We start from the raw sequence: 23847 nt of genomic DNA, 5'->3' as shown, positions 1-23847 counted from the left end.
ACGATTCCGTTCCATTATTCCCCATTTTTGTTTTGCTGCACTATGCCTACTTTGTTCCATTGTAGTGGTTTTCATCTTTTTGGATACACTGCCATTAGAAGTCTCTCTCCTGCTTTCCAGAAATGTTACACAACAATAAAAGGCACAAAAATAAAAAAAGAATAAATTAGTAAACAAAGATGGTGAAATAATGCTAAAGTGACATGTAACGTAGCCTACTACTCTGCAGCCAGGCGACGATGTTTGCTGCTCTCCAAATTGGCAAAGTAGTTTGACGTATTAATGATTCAAACATCGTAACTTGAAATTGAGTTATGATGATTTTGTTAAGTACCTTATGGGAGCCTATTTGTAATGGCGAATCGTCGTAACTTGAGATTGTCTTAACCTGAGGACCTCCTTTATTTTGGATGTATGCTGTACTTTATTCTTTTCTGTCTGGGTGTTATTGACTGCCTCTCGATACCCCTGCAACGTAATCTGATCCTGCAACGAAGGTTTTGCATTATAATGCCATCGTTACAGCATTGTAATATGGCATTGTACTCTTGAATTTTAGTGGGAACACTTGACATGGCAATTTATGTCACAGTTCATCAAAATATCACAATTAAAACCTGTGAGAGAAAGCATATTTGACATTTAAAGTACTTCTTCAGTAATAGCTGCTTTGAGACTACAGTACTGTGTATAAAGTACAGTACCTTCAAATATGGCATTTATTGAATATAGTCACATAGGTGACAACACGCTTTCCAAAGACAATGTTTCCCCTTAAGAATCTTAACGTAACCATTACATCTCCCATCAACTTAGTTGTGGTCTATTGGAAAATGCCACATAGCTTTTAGTAGGTCAGGTATTCCATTGTAAAAGTTAATACTAAAATCAGTGATCTTTGAGAAATTTCGTAGCTTAATACAGTTCTTACTGAATTTCTAACAATATTTCACAGACTGGTTTTTGCATGACTAACTTATGATTAAGGAATTATGGAATTTATTTTTCACATCAGGAAAAGTGGGTGACGTTTGAAAACATTGGAAATTGATAAATCATATATTGTTTTAGAGATGACGTCATGAGGTAGATGAATGAATATATAGGAAAAGATGAGATTGACCATGTATTTCATTCACTTAAGATTTAAAAAAAGACCACAGATTGGCAATAAAAACCATTTGAAATATTAACATACAATAAAAAATTTACAAACTATTATTACATGAAGATAATACTGTACGAGTATCAGAATTCTTATTAAATTGACCCTCATGCTTTTTAAGAAAATATTTGTATTACCTCACAAAATTTAATCTTCTCCTTTCTTTACAGATAACGGTCCATGTTTAGGATCTCGTGAGGGACCAGGAAAACCGTACACATGGTTACATTATAACGAAGCCCTTTTGAGAGCCAAGAACTTTGGAGCTGGCCTTGTAGCGTCGGACCTTAAACCTGGCCCTGAAACCTTTGTTGGCATCTATAGTCAGAATTGCCCAGAATGGATATTAACAGAACAGGGATTGTATTGCCAGTCAATGGTCATTGTCCCTCTTTACGACACTCTGGGACCAGAAGCCTGCAATTTCATCATAAACCAAGGTAAGCATTTAAGCTCTTGAAGTGCCTTATTATTTTAGGGATCTTAACCTGATGTAAGAAGGGTACAGTGAAGAAAAATATGTATACTGTATGTTGGATGTCTCAGTTTTGAACCAGATTTTATTTATAATACAACATTCAGTTTTGCTGTACAAAAGAAGTTTTCCGCTTATTCATTGTTCTATCATTTCCTTTCCACAGCTTCTATTACAACAGTGGTTTGCCAAGATGACAGAAAGATGAGCCAGTTACTTCAGTCACCTCCTAAGTGTCTCAAGTTACTTATAGCCATTAAGGATGTCACCCCAGAGACAGCAGAAAGAGCAAGAGCACTTGGAATTACTATAAAATTCTTCGAGGAGATTGAATCTCTAGGGGCAGCAAGTGATATTCCTGAGTTGGTATGTATTTCTTACTGAGGTTGTTTTATTTTGTTCTTCCCTTGACCCTCAGACAGTTATTGATTCTAAACACTTACCTAGGAAATTGATCACCCTATCCTAATAATGACATTCCACATATTTAAGCCCTCTAGAGACTTCATTTGAAAAAGGACTTTGCACGGTTCATTGTAAATAGCAAAGCTGCTCACCTTTACTTCATTTCCCAGTTTCCGATGCGTATTTTTATAAGAAATGTGTCAGGTCTTGGGAAATCACTTTGCTCTACTGTAAGAGATAGTAGGTTGGCCTGGGCACCACCCACCCTTTGAGATACTACTGCTAGAGAGTTATGGGGTCTTTTGACTGGCTAGACAGTAGTATATTGGATCCTTCTCTCTGGTTACGGTTCATTTTCCTTTTGCCTACACACACACACACACACACCGAATAGTCTGGCATATTCTTTACATATTGTCCTCTGCCTCATATCCCTGACAACACTGAGATTACCAAACAATTTTTCTTATTGCACTGTAATTGTTCAGTGGCTACTTTCCTCTTTGTAAGGGTAGAAGAGAGTCTTTAGCTATGGTAAGCAGCTCTTGTAGGAGAAGACACTCTAAAATCAAACCATTGTTCTCTAATCTTGGGTAGTGCCATAGCCTCTGTACCATGGTCTTCCACTGTCTTGGGTTAGAGTTCTCGTGTTTGAGGGTGCATTCGGGCACACTATTCTATCTTAATTCTCTTCCTCTTGTTTTGTTAAAGTTTTTATAGTTTATATAGGCAATATTTATTTTTATGTTGTTGCTCTTAAAATATTTTATTTTTTCGTTTCCTTTCCTCACCGAGCTATTTTCCCTTTTGGTGCCCCTGGGCCTATAGTATCCTGCTTTGCCAACTAGGGTTGTAGCTTAGCAAATAATAATAATAATAATAGAAATAATTGTGACTCAAATTTCAGAGTACTATAAGTCAGATACTTTTATGTATACTTAACAAAACATGAACATAGTACTTAAACCAGAATAAGTATGTACACAGGTATAGAAATACTGTGTTAAGGTGCTGTCACACTTGCGAAATTTTGACTTTTTATTTGATGTTGACTTTTCGTGTTTTGATGACTTTTTGGTGCAGTTGTCACGAATTTTGAAAATGTTACGGATCAAATTCAACCTTTCGATACCGTTGACTTTACCATTTTTTTAAATCTTGAGCGCAAATTTCAAGTCATCGGAAGAAGCCTATGGGATCATAAGCATGATAGTTTCATGGAAACAGGTCTCAAAAAAAAGAAAAAAAAAAAAAATCACCATACGATTCAGGGAAAACTTTCCTGAATAGATGATTGAACTGTTCTTTTGTCAGCCTAATCCAATTCTTCATGGTTACCTTGTCTTCCAAGCTCAGTCCCTTCGCTAATCTATAATATATGCTTTCCTTTTCACATCGTGTTAACCAGAGCTAAACCCAGACTTATTTTTTTTCTTCTTATTCTATGCAACATCATCAAACACATACAAGCCCAATCCAGAAGTACTTTGTGTTATTAGGCATAGTTGTTTTATCAGTCCGGGAAGTCACCGCTGAGATGGTTTGTTTACGCTTTGACGACATCAACCAGACCATGAAGAAAAACGTGTGTGACAACCTGATTACGACTTGATGTCAACGACAAATTCAGAAAAAGCCCACCCGAATTTCGCTTGTGGGACAGCGCCTTTACTGTTGAGAAAAACCAAGATTCTGTAGGGAAACAGATTTGTAAATATACTGTAGTGTAGTGGTATTAAATTATACAATATTGTATTATGTACGGTACTTTACAATGTTCGTAATTTCACTGCAGGAATGGCTAGGTCATTGGTTAATGACAGGGTGTACTAAGGGGAAGCTCTGCCCACCCTCCTGTCATAGAATAGCCACTTTTTTCTTTAGTCTCAAGGGATACAAATGTACTGTCACACTGCTCTTTTGATGGTCAGATCTTTATTTGTATTTATTTGTGATTAAAAGTTTCATGCGAGGGAGTTACTGTAATCAGCACACCCTCGCCCTCTCCTTTGGAGTGTTCTACCTCTTTCGATCAAGAAGAGGATAATTCGGACCATAACTCAGAGAGTTTGGGTCCATTGACTGCCAGACAGTACTACATTGGGTCCCTCTCTCTGATTACGGCTAATTTTTTCTTTGCTATGTACAGTACATGCATTGAATATTCTAGCCTATTTTTCCCACATTCTCCTCTGTCCTCAAACACCTGACAGCCCTGAGATTATCAAACAATTCTTCTTTTGTAGTTTATTCATTTCCATATTTCTTTTCCTCACAGGGCTATTTTTCCCTGTTGGAGCCCCTGGGCTCATAGCATCTTGCTTTTCCAAATAGGGTTATAGCTTAGCTTGTAATAAGAAGAAGAAGAAGAAGAAGAAGAATGTCCCGACATCAGGACGGAATTACCCGATTCGTACCAAGTGTCACCTGTACGTGCCTGCCTGATAGTGAAAAAGGACTCTTCAGGTCGATTGTGAGACCATTATGGCAGATACTTTTGACATACTGACAATAGGTAACGTTCCCTCAAGGAATCAAGTACCCACACCATCCAGGTAGAGTGGAAAGTGTTCGCCCACCTCTCTGGTCTCTTTCATGGGATTCTCTGGTGTGCCCTGCCCTCCCTCTTCAAAGTTGATTAGTGTCCTGTTCTACTAGGTCTCGGGTAGATCCGGAGAAAGAGAGAGACTAAAATGGGGGAATGTAGAGAATGTGTATTTGTGGTCATAGTACTTTTCAGCTAACCCAGGACTTTCTTACCTGCCACTGGCGAAGAATCTTCTCGGTAGAGTTTGTCCCTCCTCAGAAGGCAGTGTTGCCTACCCTTGGACTTGGTTCCTTGGGTGGGATGGTTATAATCCTCAGAGCACAACAACTCCCACCTCCTGTCAATGTTAAAAGGGAATTTTATGGTCTTTCCCTCAAGCCTGTCTCTTCTTCCCGTGTCAAGAATTGGTGAAGTAGAGGCTCCTCTATGTTGCCTGGATCCCACCTTGTGGAGGCTCAGTCCATGCTTGAAGGAGGTTTCGAGCACTACTGCATATTCTGGAACTAAGATTCTGAGATGGTCCTCGTCCTCACTGGCACATAGCCCTTTTGCCTATTTGAGGAGGGCTTCCCAGGAGTTTTATCTTAAGACTGTCTCACTTTTCTGCTTTGGCAAAAGAGTAGAAGATTTTCAGGCTCTTCATTTTAAATTTTTGAGGGATTGTCGACTTTGTCATCTGACAGATTGTTATGAATACCCACTACTAGTCTATCTCAAACACAAGTTTCAGAGCCAGTCCTGCCACTCTGTGCAAGTTGGCACGGAAATGTCTGGTGTCACATTGGGGTACTGCAGTGCTATTCGAGGACGACTTGACACCTCACATGTGAGCATTACAGCCTTCTCATTGCCCCAGCAGGAGCAAGAAGAAAGTGTCCAAACACTGTTCATTCTGACTTGGTGAGGCTGCCTGCTTACAGATGTGACTTTAGTCACTGCATACCTCTCCTATGTATCCTCTGTCACTGTCAATAGCCTTTCGGTTTACATTTTGACATACTTTTAGCCAAAGGTTAGGTCTGAAGATGTAGGATCACATTTGTCTCTCTGTACCGAAAGACGTTGCCCACAGATCCTTCGACACCTTTCCTTGGGGTCCTGAGGTGGCTACTCGGTAGTTCTTTAACACTCCCAGCTTCCTTACAGGATTTGGTATGCACCCTGCTAAGGTCACACATTTCGCATATGTTTCAAGGAGAGGTAGAATAACAGGCTCTTCTACCTCTTTCATGTTCCCCTCTCAAGGGGATGCAGCAGCCACAACTATCACATGCTGGTTGGACGTCTGATGCAGGTGACTTACAGTACTGGGTTCTTTTCTTGCAGATTGCATCGCCCAAAAAGCAACTCTTTTTACTCCTGGCAAGGGTGAGGATACATCGGTGTCTTAAACTGGACATTTCTTTCGATGTGCCTGGTTTGATACTGCCAAAGCCATCTTCTTGTCATGAAGATAGGTTTTCATGTCCTAGTCTTGGCTTCCTTTTAAGCCAGTATGCACTGGCTAAGGCTCTAGCAGTGTCTAGATTCCTATAATTGGCTGTTTGAGCTTGTGTAAGTCACCTTCCTTGCTCCCTTACAGGAGGAGGAAGGACGAACCATCCAGTTTCGTTGTAGGGGGACTTGCTCCCACCAGTGATTGCCTCTCTCTAATCTAAAGATTTGTATAAGGGTAGGAACAAAACACATAGTAAAAGTAATGTATTTCCTAGCTATACGAACCCGAGTAATTTGGATTAAATCCCCCCCCCCTCCTCAGCCCTAGCCCTAAAGACAAAAGTGGCTATTTCATGACAGGTGGTGGATCAGCAGTGCTTCCCCTTCATGCTACCAACTTCCTTGCTTACGATACCATGGCTGCTCCAGGGCAGCTGAAGATATATCCCTATTTTTATAAGACTGGGATTTGTAATGCTAGGAAAAATACAAATTTTAAAATTTTTTTATACTGGTACAGTACTTACATAATGGGGAATTAATTGTAGCATTTGTTGTCATTCACACTAGTCTTAATAACATACTGTATTTTAATTAATCCTCAACTTTTCAGACATCAGTATAATTTATTTTGTTTGAACCAGGTGAATTAGAATAAAATTATTTTCCTTTGTGGAAACCAGAATAATTAGGGGGCATGGCTTGGAAGTTTAGATGGGCAGTCGGATTCAACTGGTAGTCATTCTGGAGTTCAAACTTTGCACGGTAAAGTTATTTTTGACAGTCTGTTCCTGTTGTTTTCAGTACTTGATAAGCTGCTTATCAAGTTATATATTTGTGGGCTCTGAGCCAATATGAAAAGCTGCTTATCAGATTGCTAGCTTAAAAAATTTGGCAAGTGTTTGTGGATTGAGGTTGAAGATTGTAACGTGTATTTGATATTGGAGTGACTTTGCTCACAGCCATGAGCTCAAATGCAAAAAATAAAATTGTTTATTTATTTGTAGTTTTTATTATTAAGTACAAAAGAATATATTTTGTAGGAAAATCATACAAGTTGAAAGATAAATAAAAAAAAATTTCAAGACCAGAATTTTCAATATTAAACTTAGCCGGTGATCATATAGCTGTCAGCTCTGCTGCCCGACAGAAAAACCTAAGGACAAAATACGCCAGCGATCGCTATACAGGTGGGGGTGTACATCAACTGCGCCATCTGTCGAGCAGGTACTCAAGTACTCCATGTCAACACAGAACCAATTTTCTCTCTGTCGTGCCACTGGCAAGACCTACTAAATACGCTGTTACTAACTGGATTTGTTTTCACAACTATTTGGTGAAGTACACTATTCTAGTTTTGAGCTTTCGCTATGCAGGGGTTTTATCTTCATCTCAAAACTTGAACTCGTTTTGGATAGATTTAATTATGGTGACAAAGAAAGTATGGACTCTCTTTCACTTTTAAATGGCCGACCCTTCCCTTAGACGGAAGTGTGTTTAGGTTTTTAGTAATTTTTGCTTAACACGTTATAGATCTATATATTTTATATCTCTCCGCCTTTATTAGGCCTCTTCGATTAACTTTCCATTTATTATAAACATATAAAAATAAATTTTTATGTTTATATGCGACCTTTCCTGATAGTAGGCGGTCCTAACTTGGAACCGAAGTTAATCAACGTTGAGCCCGTTATATCGTATTTAGCCTTTAAAGAATTTAAAACTTTTTAAATTTAATGTTTTATGAAAGAATTTCTTTGACAGTCTCGTACTGTTTTCAAAGATGAACTAACGTTTAGTTTTTTTTAGACTACGCAGTTGTTGACGTTCAGGACGTTCAACTTGCGCTCTATCGTTACGATAGAGAGAGAGTGTATCACGGTTTCACTTTGCAGTAAGAGTAAATCGATTCTAACGTTTCGTTCATTCTTTCTTAGCTTAAATGGTTTAAATTCTAAATTAAAGGAACTTTTAATGTGGAAAACCTTTCAGTTTTTTTCCTTTAGCCAAATAACATGTTTTGACGATATATAATTGGGCTCTTCTCTCAGGTGCGAAATCAAGAGAGAAAGAAAGAGAGAGATAGAGACGGAGGGAGAGAGAGGAGAAAAAAACGTTCCGTTCAAGCGGGTAAAGTTGTTCTCGTGTTACTCTCCTCCCTAGTCGCTGTACGGGGAAGAAGGTAAAACGTTTCTAGGGTTTTATTCTTGTCCCCAGGCTATGTGCGGTGAGAGATTGTAAACGTTGTTTATTTGAACTAGTGTTTAGTCTCTTTCCCAGCCACTGAATTCTTTATCTTTATATATGTTTTCTGTTTTTGCTAGTATTAATGAGCTGCATTATACGACTGTTTTCGCAATTACTACCTTTTAATGAAGGGTAGAATTGCGTGTTTCAGGTAGAAATCAGTAAAAGTTTCAATTTCAGTGAAATAAGTGCAAAACAGAAAATCGAAGTGATAAAGTGATATGCACAAAGTGTTACAGTGTTGCGTCCGAGGGTTCGTCTGTTCGTGCCTGTCGTTCACCTAGTCCGGGACCTCTTGCAAGCTCCCAAGCCCAGGGGAGAAGTAATGTCGAACGACTTATGGGTTCGTCAGGCCTTGATCAACGAACAGACGTTTCCCTCCGTGGTTTCGGGCGTATCTACCCAAGATCGCCCCACCCACACAAAGACGAGAGAGCCCATTTACTTCTCGTCTGCGGAAGAGGTTTCTCGTAAGAAACCATGGACTAAGGTCTCGCAGCTTATTAAGTGCAAGTCGGTCCCTTCCGCGCAAGTCCAACGGCCCAGTTGTAGCCACTGGGTCAGTTCGGATTCGCTGCAGTCTTCCGACGACTGCTCACCTCCTAAGAGAGGCAAAGCGGTACCGCAACAGGCAGTAACACCGTCTGTTGCCGCACCTGCTGCTGTAGACCCTAAGTGGTCTTTGCTACAGTCTATGCAGACACAGTTAGCATCTTTTATGTAGGAGTATCGTGCGGAGAAGATTGACGCTGCACCCGTTAGCCTACAACCAACCACGGTTGTGCGTACAGTAGACGCTGACGCTACCTGCTCCCGCACTCCGGCTGTGAGAGTTCCACCACCCATGCGCAGTGTACCCTGCCAGCCGCACGTTGACGTTCACAGACGCACGGAACCCTCCGTTGACGTTCGCGAGTTACAACAACAACCTAAGTTGTTTTGTTTTGACGCGGTGCGTCAACCTCCGCATTCTAGAGTTGTTTTGACTGCTCAGTATAGACAGTCAAAGCAGTCTCGAGTGAACACTATATGTCCTCACGCACCTGTTGTGGTTGACAGTTCACAGACTGTCAAGCAGTGACATGACGTTGCCTTCTGGTCTGCTACTAATGCACCAGTGCTGTATGTCCTCACGCACCTGTTGTGGTTGACAGTTCAGTTTTTGACAGTTCACAGACTGTCAAGCAGTTACATAACGTTGCCTTCTGGTCTGCTGCTAATGCACCAGTGAGACCCTCACTGAGATAACCTAGCTTTTCTCGGACAAGGTTCCTGTAGATGAGAAAGTGCTGTTGTCCCTCCTACTGATATTCCTTTGAGGACTCTGTCATTTGGAGAGGAGCCTTAAGCTGCTTAGCCTCCTATGGACTTTAATTAAATCATGATGATTTTTTAAGGATCTTCGTCCGGATCTTGTAACTGCTGCTCCTCGTTCGCCTAACGTCAGAACTTACACTAGGCCTAGCTACTTCAAAGCCGTTGTTTTTAAGCTAGTGCTCTCTCGCTCTCCTAGAGAGCGTTACGTTGGCTAGGCGACTGGTTTTTGCACCAGCAGGAGTTTTAGGGATACAGCCTTTGATTTCCCTTCTTTTAAACTGGCTTATAGAGCGAGAGTCTGATAGGACACGAGAGAAGTTCTCGGCTTGGGAGTTCATGCCTCTGCCCAGATAGACATCTCAATTCTGGTAGACTCGCCCTGGCGCCTAGCCAGGAGACGCTCCAAGTTGTTTACAGGTCAACTTCTCAACTTTTGTCGAGCCTTTGAAGTTTTGCTGTACTATTATGTCACACATAACAAGGCTTCCAGGGATGGTAAATGGTTCCGCCTCAGTCGCTAACCCCGTCTGTTGCCACAACTGCTCCCTAGACCCTAAATGGGCTTTGCTGCAAGACATGCAGTCCAAGCTTGTGTCCTTGATAGAGGACTTTAATACGGAGAAGAACCTTCTGGCCAACAACCTTCCAACCGGTTGGTTGTGCGCCCTGTTGACGCTGAGGTATCCTACTCGCGTCTGCCAGTTGAGGTGGTTCCTCCACCGATGCGACCCAGTGTGGGTTGCCAGTCGCACGTTGACGTTAAGCGACGCTCGGAGGTGGTTGTTGACGTTCAGTGTATCACTAGGAAGACGTTCAACAACCAGCAGAGGTGACTTGTTGTGACGCAGTGCGTCAACCTCAGCAACCCGGTAGGGTGTTGACTGCACAACCCAGACAGTCTAGACAGTTTCGGGTTGACGCTGTACTTCCTCGCGCACCCATGGTTGTTGACAGTTCACAGACTGTGCAGCAGTGCCATGATATTGCGACCGGCTCCGTCACGCATCCACCAGGGCGACCGGATTCAGCGAGTCAGACGTTGCCCACTCCGTTGCCGTTTCCTCATCAGTTTCGGATGAGGAACCCTCTGATGAGGACGTTGCTGAATAAGACGATCAACCCCCAGCCCTGCTATCCATCCAGAAGATGCTGAAGAAGGAACGCTGCCCAGTCAGGCTGTGGATGAGTCTGGTAGGGACACTGTCATCCGTGGATCAATTTGTGTCACTAGGAAGACTACACCTCCGTCCTCTTCTATACCATCTAGCTTTTCACTGGAAAAAGGACAAGACGCTAGAAGCGGTCTCGATCCCGGTTTCCGGAAAGATAAAGTCTGGTCTGACTTGGTGAAAGGACTATATCAACCTTAGAGAGGGTCTTCCCCGGACTGTTCAGACTCCCAACCACGTTCTCTTCTCGGACGCATCGGACGTAGGCTGGGATGCGACATTAGACGGTAGGGAATGCTCGGGATTATGGAACTCGAGTCAAAGGACAATGCATTTCAACTGCAAGAAGCTACTGGCAGTACGTCTGACCTGGAAAAGCTTCAGGTCTCTCCTTCAAGGCAAAGTGGTGGAGGTGAACTCGGACAACACCACGGCTTTGGCGTACATCTCCAAGCAAGGAGGGACCTACTCTCTGACATGGTACGAGATCGCAAGGGACCTCCTCACCTGGTCAAAAGGTCTAGACATTTCACTAGTAACGAGGTTCATCCAAGGCAACTTGAATGTCATGGCAGATTGTCTCAGTCGGGAGGGACAAATAATTCCAACAGAATGGACCCTCCACAAGGATGTATGCAAGAGACTTTGGGCCACCTGGGGCCAGCCAACCATAGATCTCCTCGCAACCTCGATGACCAAGAGGCTCCCAATATTTTGCTCACCAATCCCGGACCCAGCAGCAGTTCATATAGATGCCTTTCTACTAGATTGGTCACATCTAGATCTATATGCATTCCCTCCGTTCAAGATTGTCAACAAGGTACTGCAGAAGTTCGCCTCTCACGAAGGGACAAGGTTGACGCTAGTTGCTTCCCTCTGGCCCGCGAGAGAATGGCTCACCGAGGTACTTCGATGGCTAGTAGACGTTCCCAGAACACTTCCCCCAAGGGTGGACCTTCTACGTCAGCCACGCGTAAAGAAGGTACACCAAGGCCTCCAAGCTCTTCGTCTGACTGCCTTCAGACTATCGAAAGACTCTCGAGAGTTAGAGGCTTTTCGAAGGAGGCAACCAGAGCGATTGCTAGAGCAAGGAGAACATCCACCCTTAGAGTCTACCAATCGAAGTGGGAAATCTTCCGAAACTGGTGCAAGTCAGTATCCGTATCCTCGACCAGTACCTCTGTAACTCAAATAGCTGACTTTCTCTTATATCTGAGGAAAGAACGATCTCTTTCAGCTCCCACTATCAAGGGTTACAGAAGCATGTTGGCATCAGTCTTCCGTCACAGAGGCTTAGATCTTTCCAACAATAAAGATCTACAGGACCTCCTTAAGTCTTTTGAGACCACGAAGGAGCGTCGTTTGGTTACACCTGGTTGGAATTTAGACGTGGTACTAAGATTCCTTATGTCAGACAGGTTCGAACCGCTACAATCAGCCTCCCTGAAAGATCTCACCTTTAAGACTCTTTTCCTGATATGCTTAGCCACAGCTAAAAGAGTCAGTGAGATTCATACCTTCAGCAAGAACATCGGATTCTCATCCGAAACGGCTACATGTTCTACAACTTGGTTTTCTAGCCAAACACGAGCTGCCTTCTCGGCCTTGACCAATATCGTTCGATATTCCAAACTTATCGTATGGTTGGAAATGAACTAGAAAGAGTCTTATGTCCTGTAAGAGCTCTTAAGTTCTATTTAAAAACCTTTACGAGGCCCGTCTGAAGCTTTATGGTGTTCAGTTAAGAATCCATCTTTGCCTATGTCAAAGAATGCTTTATCCTTTTTTATCAGACTGTTAATACGAGAAGCTCATTCCCATCTGAATGAGGAAGACCAAGCTTTTCTGAAGGTAAGGACACACGAAGTTCGAGCTGTCGCAACTTCCGTGGCCTTTAAACAATTTAGATCTCTGCAAAGTATATTCGACGCAACCTATTGGAAAAGCAAATCAGTGTTCGCGTCTTTTTATCTTAAGAATGTCCAGTCTCTTTACGAGAACTGCTACACTCTGGGACCATTCGTAGCAACGAGTGCAGTAGTGGGTTAGGGCTCAACCACTACAATTCCCTAATTCCATAACCTTTTTTAATCTTTCTCTTGAAATGTTTTATTATTGTTTTTGGGTTGTCCGGAAGGCTAAGAAGCCTTTCGCATCCTACTTGATTTGGCGGGTGGTCAAAGTCATTTCTTGAGAAGCGCCTAGATTAGAGGTTTTGATGAGGTCCTTTAGTATGGGTTGCAACCCTTCATACTTCAGCTCCTAGGAGTTGCTCAGCATCCTATGAGGATCGCGAGGCTCAGTAAGGAAGACGTACTTAAAAAGGCAGAGTAATTGTTCAAGTCGACTTCCTTACCAGGTACTTATTTATTTTATGTTTGTTATTTTGAATAACTGCTAAAATGAAATACAAAATACTTAGCTCATAATAATGTCAACATGTAATGCTGGTCTCTACCCACCCCCCTGGGTGTGAATCAGCTATATGATCACCGGCTAAGTTTAATATTGAAAAATGTTATTTTCATTAGTAAAATAAATTTTTGAATATACTTACCCGGTGATCATAGATTAAAGGACCCTCCCTTCCTCCCCAATAGAGACCCAGTGGGCAGAGGAGAAAATTGGTTCTGTGTTGACATGGAGTACTTGAGTACCTGCTCGACAGATGGCGCAGTTGATGTACACCCCCACCTGTATAGCGATCGCTGGCGTATTTTGTCCTTAGGTTTTTCTGTCGGGCAGCAGAGCTGACAGCTATATGATCACCGGGTAAGTATATTCAAAAATTTATTTTACTAATGAAAATAACATTTTAGGCCAAAGGCAAGACATTGGGACCAGTGAGGGCACTCAATGTAGAAATAAATTAGGAAAATACTCACTGTCAATTTTGAATATATTCAAAAGTATTTAACCAATCGTATTATCTGTAAAACATACCATTTGCACATTTCAAAATTAATTACTGTGCAGTAAATAGGTAAAAACAGAAAACTTAAATTTTTTAAATAATGGATTCCAGTATAATAAATTTCAAGTGCCTTTTTATGGAATATTGTTGCATACTGTATATGATTTTGTTACTTGTCTGAAATCTTGACCCCAAAGTATTTTAAAAGTTTAAGAGTTACTGATTTTTATTATTATTTTTTTCTTGCAAGTACTGTACCCTGTACATTGTAATGTTCATGGCATAACTTTATAAATTTGTCAATATACTGTTAAACAAGTTATACCACTTTTATGGATCACATTTTTCGAAAAATAAATTTGATATTTGGCTACCATTAATATTTTTCAATATTAAACTTACCCGATAATCATGTAGCTGTCAACTCTGTTGCCCGACAGAATTCTATGGAGGGATACGCCAGCTATCACAATACTAGAAGGGGGTGTACTTACCAGCGCCACCTGTGGCCAGGTACTCAAGTACTTCTTGTTGACACCTCCTCAATTATTCCTCTGTCGTGCTTCTGACAAGACGTTCTGGGATACGCTTATGTTCTTGGAGTATTTTCACGACTTTGGTGAAGTATTTCTCTTTGATTTCGGCTGTCGCTTTACTGGAAACTTCTATTTTAGCTTAGTTAGCTTTTGGAATTAATTTGATTAATTTTGGTGACGAAGAGAGTATGAACTCTCGTTCACCTTTCAATGGCCGACCCTTCCCTTAGACGGAAGTGTTGGTGTCTAAGAGAGTATAGACCCTTTTTCTTAATTTTGCTTAACAAAAGTTATAGATTTATTTTATATCTCTCCGCCTCTTATAGGCCTCTTCGATTAACTTCCTTTTATTATAAACTTATTAAAATTAATTTTTATATTTGTTTATATTCGACCTTCCTAATAGTAGGCGGTCTTTTCTTGGTACCGAAGTTAATTATCGTGAGCCCGTCATTTCGGTTTTACCTGTTAACATATTATGCTATTTTAAGGTCTTTGAAAGAATTTCTTTGATAGTCTCGTACTTTTTCAAAGTTGAACTAACGTTTTGTTTGTCTCGGCAGTTGTTGACGTTCAGAACGTTTCAACTTGCACTCTATCGTTACGATAGAGAAAGAATGTTCACGGTTTCACATTGCAGTAAGAGTAACCGTGTCTAGCGTTTTGTTCATTCTTTCTTAACTTAATGGTTTTGATCCTAATAAGGAACTTTTCTTTTTGGGAAATATTTCAGTTTTTTCCTTTAACAATAATATGTTTTAACGATATATATGATTGGGCTCTTCTCTCAGGTTCTAAGTCAAGAGAGAGAGAGAGAGAGAGATAGAGACGGAGGGAGAAAGAGGATAAACGTTTCCCTCAAGCCTGCCAGGCGTACGAGTAACGTCGTTATCGTTTTGCTCTTATCCCTAGTCTCTTTAGGGGAAGAAACTAAACGTTTCTAGAGTGATCTAGTGTTTAGTCTCTTTCCAGCCACTGAATTTTCTTTCATTAGTTTTTTCTGTTACATTGTAATTCTGTTTTCGCAATTACTAACTTTTGAGAAGGATAGAATTGCGTGTTTCAGGTACAAACCACTTAAAGTTTCGAGTTCAGTGAAATAAGTGCAAACAGAAATCAAAGTGATAAGTGATTAGCGCAAAGTATGTCAGTGTTATGCGTGAGGGTACTTTTGTGCGCGCCAGTCGTCCTCCCAGTCCGGGACCTCTTGCAAGCTCCCAAGCCCAGGGGAGAAGCAATGTCGAAGGATTAAAGGGTTCGGCAGGCCTTGATCGGCGCACAGAAGTATCCTCGGTGGTTGTGGGCGTGTCTTACCGAGACCGTCACTCCCACCCGCAGACGATTGAGCCCTTATTTTGCTCGTCTGCAGAAGAGATTTAGAGGAGAAAATATAGGCAGAGTAACGCTGGTCTCAGGTCTCAAGACCTCTTAAACGTAAGTCCAGACCTATGCCAGACGTACGAAGTTAAGTTCAACAACCCGGATGCAGTCATTGGGTTAGCTCTGACTCTCCTCAGTCATCAGTTTGTCGGGCTGAGAGTGCGCCTACACTCCCCCCGCCTATGCTCGCTCCACCTGATCGCAGTACCACCTGCCAGGCGTACGATGTTGTGGACTCTACTACAGTCCATGCAAGCACAGCTTTCGGACTTGATGCGTGAGTGTCGTGCTGAGAGTGTTGCACCTCCTCCTCCTCCTGCACCGGTGGTGCACCAACCGCCTGCACCCGTTCAGCCTGTGCTGCACCCGCCTGCACCGGTGGTGCACCAACCGGCTGCACCCGTTCAGCCTGTGCTGCACCCGCCTGCACTCGCTCCACCTAGTCGCAGCACCATCTGCCAGGCGTACGATGTTGTGGACTCTACTACAGTCCATGCAAGCACAGCTTTCGGACCTGTTGCGTGAGTGTCGGGCTGAGAGTGTTGCACCTCCACCTGCACCCGTTCAGCCTGTGCTCAACCCGCCTGCACTCGCTGCACCCAGTCGCAGCACCATCTGCCAGGCGTACGATGTTGTGGACTCTACTACAGTCCATGCAAGCACAGCTTTCGGACCTGTTGCGTGAGTGTCGGGCTGAGAGTGTTGCACCTCCACCTGCACCCGTTCAGCCTGTGCTCAACCCGCCTGCACTCGCTGCACCCAGTCGCAGCACCATCTGCCAGGCGTACGATGTTGAACCTCTTTCTGTGTTCGCTGTTCCCAGTGTTGTTCAGCCTCAGCCTTCTTTAAGGCAACCTTTGGTTTGGGATCAGGAGGATTACTCCACTCTTCCTCCTCCTCCCCTGGCTGCTCCACCGGTGGTGCAACTCTCGGTGGAGGTACAACCTCTTCCACCTGTGAGTCAGTCTCCTCAGCTGCTGCACCGAGCTCAACCCGTGCACCCTGATCCTGCGCCTCAGACACCTCTGCTTGCGGGAACTTTACCTTGTTCTGCGCAACCTCGGTCTCTTCACGCTCCACTCATACCACAGGAACAGGAACTTTCTGCACCTTCCACTGTTGTTGTTCCAGCTCGTTCTGACTCTGCTGTTCAGCATACCTTACCTCCATTTTCAAACCATGGCAAAAATATGAATCATGAGTTATGAATGTAAGGTAAACATTATGTTGATTTTTAAACCCCATGCAAGCATGCATAAAGCACTCTAGCACTGGTCATGGAATTTCTGAGAATGTTAAACGCCATGCACACGCTCTGCTTTCCTTACAGCAGGCTCTGCTTACAGCAGGCTCTGCTTACTACATGCTCAGCATTCAGCATGCTCTGCATTCAGCATGCTCTGCATACAACATGCTCTGCATACAGCATGCTCTGCATTCAGCATGCTCTGCATACAACATGCTCTTCATACAGCATGCTCTGCATACAGCATACTCTGCATTCATCATACTCTGCATACCTTACCGCATGCTTCTCAACATATCTTGGGTTGTTGCCAACTCACTAGACTGTCAAGCAGTTTCATAACGTTGCCTTCTAGTCTGCTGCTTTTGCACCAGTGAACCCTCACTCAGAGAACTTAGCTTTTCTAGGATAAGGTCCCTGTAGATGAGAAAGTTCTTTTCTCCCTCCTTCTGATATTCCCTTGAGGACTCTGTCATTTGGAGGGAGCCTTTAGCTGCATAACCTCTTATGGACTTTTATTTAAGCATAACATGCTTACAGGGAAGGTAATGGTTCCACTTCAGCCGCTAATCCCGTCTGTTACCACACCTGCTCCCATAGACCTTGAGCTGTGTTGCATGACATGCAGTCCAAGCTTAGTCCTTGTTAGAGGATTTTTTGTTTACGGAGTCAATGTGTCACGGGGAAGACGTTCAACAACCAACAGAAGGGACTTGTTGTGACGCAGTGCGGCTACCTCAGCAACCCGTTAAGGAGTTGTCTGTACGACCCAGATAGTCTAGACAGATTCGGGTTGTCACTGTATTTCCTCGCTTGCCCATGATTGACAGTTTACAGACTGTGCAGCAGTATCATGATCTTGTGTCCGGCTCCGTCAGACGACTGGCTTTTAAGAGCTCCCACAAGTCGTCGCTGTCTGGAGATTTTCAAATGGACTATGGTTCTGACCAAGGAACTGGGCCTCCTGGTCAATTTTGAGGAGTCTCAGCTAGTTCCATCCCAGACCATTGTTTCCTTGGGTATGGTTCTTCAGAGTCGAGCTTTTCGGACTTGTCCGTCGGCCCCAAGGATCTTCCAAGCCCTAGAATGCATCCAGAGCATGCTGAGAAGGAACCGATGCTTAGTCAGGCAGGGGATGAGTCTAACAGGGACACTTTCATCGCTGGCCCTGTTCATCGAGTTAGGGAGACTCCACCTCCGCCCCCTTCAGTATCATCTAGCTGCTCACTGGATAAAGGACATGACGCTAGAGACGGGCTCAGTTCCTGTTTCCGAAGAGATGAGGTCTACTCTAACGTGGTGGAAGAACAGCATTCTTCTCAAGGAAGGTCTACCTTTGGCTGTTCAGACCCCCGACCACCGTCTCTTCTCGGACGCATCGGACACGGGCTGGGGTGCGACACTGGACGGACAGGAATGCTCGGGAACATGGAATCAGGAGCAAAGGACACTTCACATCTATTGCAAGGAGTTGTTGGCGGTTATTCTGGCCTTGATAAACTTCAAGTCCCTCCAGCTTAACAAGGTGGTGGAGGTGAACTCCGACTACACCACAGCCTTGGCTTACATCTCCAAGCAGAGAGGGACTCTTTCGAGGAAGTTGTTCAAGATCGCAAGGGACCTCCTCATTTGGTCAAAGATCGAAAGCTCACGCTGGTAACGAGGCTCATTCAGGGCGATATGAATGTCATGGCAGATCGCCTCAGCCGTAAGGGTCAGGTCTTCCCCACAGAGTGGACCCTTCACAAGAATGTTTGCAGCAGACTTTGGGCCCTGTGGGGTCAGCCAACCATAGTTCTATTCGCTACCTCGATGACCAAGAAGCTCCTCTTGTATTGTTCTCCGATTCCAGACCCAGCAGCAGTTCGCGTGGATGCCTTTCTGCTGGATAGGTCCCATCTCAACCTGTATGCATTCCCGCCGTTCAAGATTGTCAACAGGGTACTTCAGAAGTTCGCCTCTCACAAAGGGACACGGTTGACGTTGGTTGCTCCCCTCTGACCCGCGAGAGAAGGGTTCACCGAGGTACTGCAATGGCTGGTCGACGTTCCCAGGACTCTTCCTCCTAGAGTGGACCTTCTGCGTCAACCTCACGTAAAGAAGGTACACCCAAACCTCCACGCTCTTCGTCTGACTGCCTTCAGACTATCGAAAGTCTCTCAAGAACTAGAGGCTTTTCGAAGGAGGCAGCCAGAACGATTGCCAGAGCAAGGACGACATCCACTCTCAGAGTCTATCAGTCTTAATGGGAAGTCTTCCGAAGCTGGTGCAAGGCCAATGCAGTTTTCCTCAACCAGTACCACTGTAACCCAGATTGCTGACTTCCTGTTACATCTAAGGAACGTAAAATCCCTATCAGCTCCTTCGATCAAGGGTTACAGAAGTATGTTGGCAGCGGTTTTCCGCCACAGAGGCTTGGATCTTTCCTCCAACAAAGATCTACAGGACCTCCTTAGGTCTTTTGAGACCTCAAAGGAACGTCGGTTGTCCACTCCAGGCTGGAATCTAGACGTGGTCCTAAGGTTCCTAATGTCATCAGGATTTGAACCGTTCCAATCAGCCTCTTTTAAGGACCTCACATTAGAAACTCTTTTCCTCGTGTGCTTAGCAACAGGTAAAAGAGTAAGTGAGATCCACGCCTTCAGCAGGAACATAGGTTTCACATCTGAAACGGCTACATGTTCCTTGCGGCTCGGTTTTTTTTTTTTTTTTTTTTTTTTTTTTTTTTTTTTTTTTTTTTTTTTTTTTTTTTTTTTTTTTTTGGCTAAAACGAGCTTCCTTCCCGTCCTTGCCCTAAGTCGTTCGAGATCCCAAGCCTGTTCAACATGGTGGGGAACGAACTAGAGAGAGTACTTTGCCCTGTTAGAGCTCTTAAGTACTATCTAAGAAGGTCAAAACCATTACGAGGACAATCAGAAGCCTTATGGTGTGCTATCAAGAAGCCTTCTCTACCAATGTCTAAGAACTCAGTTTCTTACTACATCAGGCTTCTGATTAGAGAAGCAAATTCTCATCTGAAGGAAGAAGACCTTGCTTTGCTGAAGGTAAGGACACATGAAGTGAGAGCTGTGGCTACTTCAGTGGCCTTCAAACAGAACCGTTCTCTGCAGAGTGTTATGGATGCAACCTATTGGAGAAACAAGTCAGTGTTCGCATCATTCCATCTCAAAGATGTCCAGTCTCTTTACGAGTACTGCTACACCCTGGGTCCATTCGTAACAACGAATGCAGTAGTAGGCGAGGGCTCAGCCACTACATTCCCATAATTCCATAACTTTTTAACCTTTCTCTTGAATACTTTTTATGGGTTGTTCGGTCGGCTAAGAAGCCTTCCACATCCTTGTTGATTTGGCGGGTGGTCAATTCTTTCTTGAGAAGCGCCGAGGTTAAAGGTTGTGATGAGGTCCTTTAGTATGGGTTGCAGCCCTGTATACTTTAGCACCTTTGGGTTGATTCAGCCTCCAAGAGGAACGCTGCGCTCAGTAAGGAAGACGAACTTAAAAAAGAGACAGAGTAACGGTTCAATTCGACTTCCTTACCAGGTACTTATTATTTCATTGTTATTTGAGATAACTGTTATATGAAATATGGGATACTTAGCTATCCTTTAATCTTGTACACTGGTTTTCACCCACCCCCCTGGGTGTGAATCAGCTACATGATTATCGGGTAAGTTTAATATTGAAAAATGTTATTTTTATTAGTAAAATAAATTTTTGAATATACTTACCCGATAATCATGATTTAATTGACCCTCCCTTCCTCCCCATAGAGAACCAGTGGGACCGAGGAATAATTGAGGAGGTGTCAACAAGAAGTACTTGAGTACCTGGCCACAGGTGGCGCTGGTAAGTACACCCCCTTCTAGTATTGTGATAGCTGGCGTATCCCTCCATAGAATTCTGTCGGGCAACAGAGTTGACAGCTACATGATTATCGGGTAAGTATATTCAAAAATTTATTTTACTAATAAAAATAACATATTACGGCAATTGATAACCATGCGTAACTAGTTCACCATACTAGAATTTATTTTAATGCAGGGTAGCCCATGAATGCTATAACCTAATTTAATTGAATTACCTAATGTAAAACTGTAGGAAAGTTTTGTGGGAAATAGTCTGTTCAGCATTTCCTTTAAATCAATAAATCTAAATTATCTAACTAATATCTTGCATAAAAGATAATTTTACATTATGATAGCGGAGTAAATGAAATAAAGAACAAATTGTCATGCTAATGATATATTGATTTTTCTTAACTTATCCTGTATTAATTCTTTCAGCCTCCTCAACCAGAAGACTTGAGTACTATCTGTTACACATCAGGAACAACTGGTAATCCAAAGGGAGTGATGCTTACCCACGAAAATATTGTTGCCGACGTTTCTGCCACGCTCTTACAGCTCGCTGAACACAAACCACACAAGGTACTGTATGGATTTGTTAATTGTTTTTATATCCTCCAATTTAAAGTGATGTTAGTGCGTTATTATTTTGTAAGTAGTATCTATTTACATTTTAAATATTTGAATATTCATTCTAGGTCGTTTTTCTTTTCAGAGTGATGTTATGCTGTCATTTTTGCCACTTGCGCATATGCTGGAGAGATGCTGTGAGGTGTCAGTTTATATAGCTGGTGGTGCTGTAGGGTTCTTTAGTGGCGACATTCGTAATTTAGCAGATGACTATAAGGCCTTGAGGCCAACCATTACCCCGTCCGTCCCACGTCTCTTAAATCGCGTTTATGACAAAGTGACCACTGCTGTGAATGGTTCTGCAGTAAAGAAGCTAATGTTGAAAATGGCCGTCTCAAGTAAAAGATCAGATATTGAAAGGTATGGTAGCAATAGAATTTCTAATTTAGTATAATAGATTTGCAACTTTAGTACTGTACAGTAGTTTTTAGGTGATTATTTTCATTGATGTTGGTAATAGAATTTTATTTCCCAGTATGAAGGTATATTCTTCATAGCATTTATTTGAAGGAAGTTTTGATTCATATATAGTACAGTGATACAGTAATGTATTTTAATAGATGCCTTTTTTAAACAGTCATATGTTGAGTCTATTTATACCATTCAGTATACTGTACTTGAATGTTCAAATTATAAGGCTTACATTAATTTAGAATACTTGATTATAAGAATTATATTGATGACCCAACAACAAAATACCTCTGTACTGAAAAAGCAAGTACTGTACAGCATTCTTGAAAAAAAAAGGGATTTTGACGAAGGAAAAATCTATTTCTGGGAAGAGACCTGTGACGCCCGGTGAAAGAAGGTCCTTCTTTACACTTTTCTAATAAAATTTTATATATAATAAAATTGAATCTCTGGAAATCATTTGAAAATTTCTAGAAATGTTGTGCGCTTTATGTACTAGTTGAAACATCATCACATTGTAAAATGTCTCAAAAGTTCTCTCTTTTAAGTCAAGGTGAAAATAATTTGTATTGTAGTGTTTATTTGCAAGAGCTAAACATGTTTGTAAAATACTATGTAATTTGTATTATTTCAGGGGCATTGTAAGAAGAAACACAATTTGGGACAAATTAGTGTTCAAGAAAGTGCAAGATGGAATGGGTGGTCGACTAAGATTATTGGTTGTGGGCTCAGCACCTCTAGCAGGAAACGTTCTCACTTTCATGAGAGTTGCTTTAGGATGTGTTGTAAGTATTAGCAGTACAGTAACTGTTGCATTCATACTCATTTAAAATCTTTTTATGATTTGAGGTGGTTTTCAACCTTCGTATTGGTGGTCTTGCATTAAACACATATGTAGCATATACTAATCAAGCTTTAGCATATATGGTACATTCCAAACAACTGCACAGTAGTCGTATACTGCATAGCTACTGATGAAAGTGATAAAACTTCACTTTGAAACTTACAATATAATTCATTAATTCAAAGCTTCTTAACCAAAGCAGTAAGCATTTAATTCATGTCACCATTGCCTATGATGGAAGGATCTGTGTACTTCTGATAGTGAACGTAAAGTAAGTGTGTCATTACTTTTTTCATGGTGTACTGTTTTACAAAGTAATTTCCCTCTAACCAGAATTATCTGCAACTGTGACTTAATGACAAAAATTTTATTCATAAATACATCAGTAGGTTTCACTATCTATTTTGCCATAAAACTACCCCAACTATTTTAGAGAATTTATGTGAACGTTCAGTATGGACGTACAGTAAACAATTTGTAGTGATGGATCATTTTGTAAAAATTTTTGACTTGATTTACCTGAAATTTGCTTTATACTGTAGGAAGTTTACAATAATATTCAATAAATACAGTATCCCTCATTGATTATCGGTGTTTCTTCTAACTTCACAGTGTAATGTATACTGTGTACAGGTCACATGCATAATTAATTGCATACGAAGCGATATATGAAATAGTGTAGGTTAACCCTTTTTCCCCCAAAGGACGTATTGGTACGTTTCACAAAAGCCATCCCTTTACTCCCATGGACGTACCGGTACGTCCTTGCACAAAAATGCTATAAAATTTTTTTTTTTCATATTTTTGATAATTTTTTGAGAAAATTCAGGCATTTTCCAAGAGAATGAGACCGTTCTGACCTCTCTATGACAAAAATTAAGGCTGTTTGAGCAATTTTAAAAAAATATACTGCAAAATGTAGGGAAAAAAATAACCCCCTGGGGGTTAAGGGTTGGAAATTTCCAAATAGCCTGGGGGTAAAAGGGTTAAGACTGACATTTTTGGGGGTATTTTATAAGATTCTTTTTCAGATTGTCGAAGGTTACGGTCAAACAGAATGTGGAGCTCCCGCAACACTAACCATCCAGGGTGACTACAGACCCGACCATGTGGGACCACCGATTGCATGCAATGCTATAAAACTCGTTGATGTTCCAGATATGGGTTATTTTGCTGCACAGGGTGAGTCAAAATAGGTCTCCTTAAAAGTACCTGAATTATATTTTCAACTTACTTCCCCATTATTTTAATCAACATAATGTTTAGCTTGCTGACA

General features: G+C 42.1%; 1 protein-coding gene across 1 annotated transcript in view; it reads left to right on the top strand.

Annotated features, from left to right (window-relative positions):
- LOC137627878 (long-chain-fatty-acid--CoA ligase 1-like) overlaps positions 1 to 23847 on the top strand; it is a 39926-nt gene that overhangs the window by 3179 nt on the left and 12900 nt on the right. The window contains exons 2-7 of the mRNA XM_068359311.1: positions 1336 to 1605; positions 1807 to 2006; positions 21125 to 21268; positions 21402 to 21676; positions 22362 to 22512; positions 23603 to 23753. Of these exons, the coding sequence (XP_068215412.1) occupies positions 1336 to 1605; positions 1807 to 2006; positions 21125 to 21268; positions 21402 to 21676; positions 22362 to 22512; positions 23603 to 23753 (1191 nt within the window). The remainder of the gene's footprint in view (positions 1 to 1335; positions 1606 to 1806; positions 2007 to 21124; positions 21269 to 21401; positions 21677 to 22361; positions 22513 to 23602; positions 23754 to 23847) is intronic.

Source organism: Palaemon carinicauda, chromosome 35, assembly GCF_036898095.1.
Source record: "Palaemon carinicauda isolate YSFRI2023 chromosome 35, ASM3689809v2, whole genome shotgun sequence".
NCBI classification, from domain to species: domain Eukaryota; kingdom Metazoa; phylum Arthropoda; class Malacostraca; order Decapoda; family Palaemonidae; genus Palaemon; species Palaemon carinicauda.
This window is presented reverse-complemented; position numbering and strand designations above follow the sequence as displayed.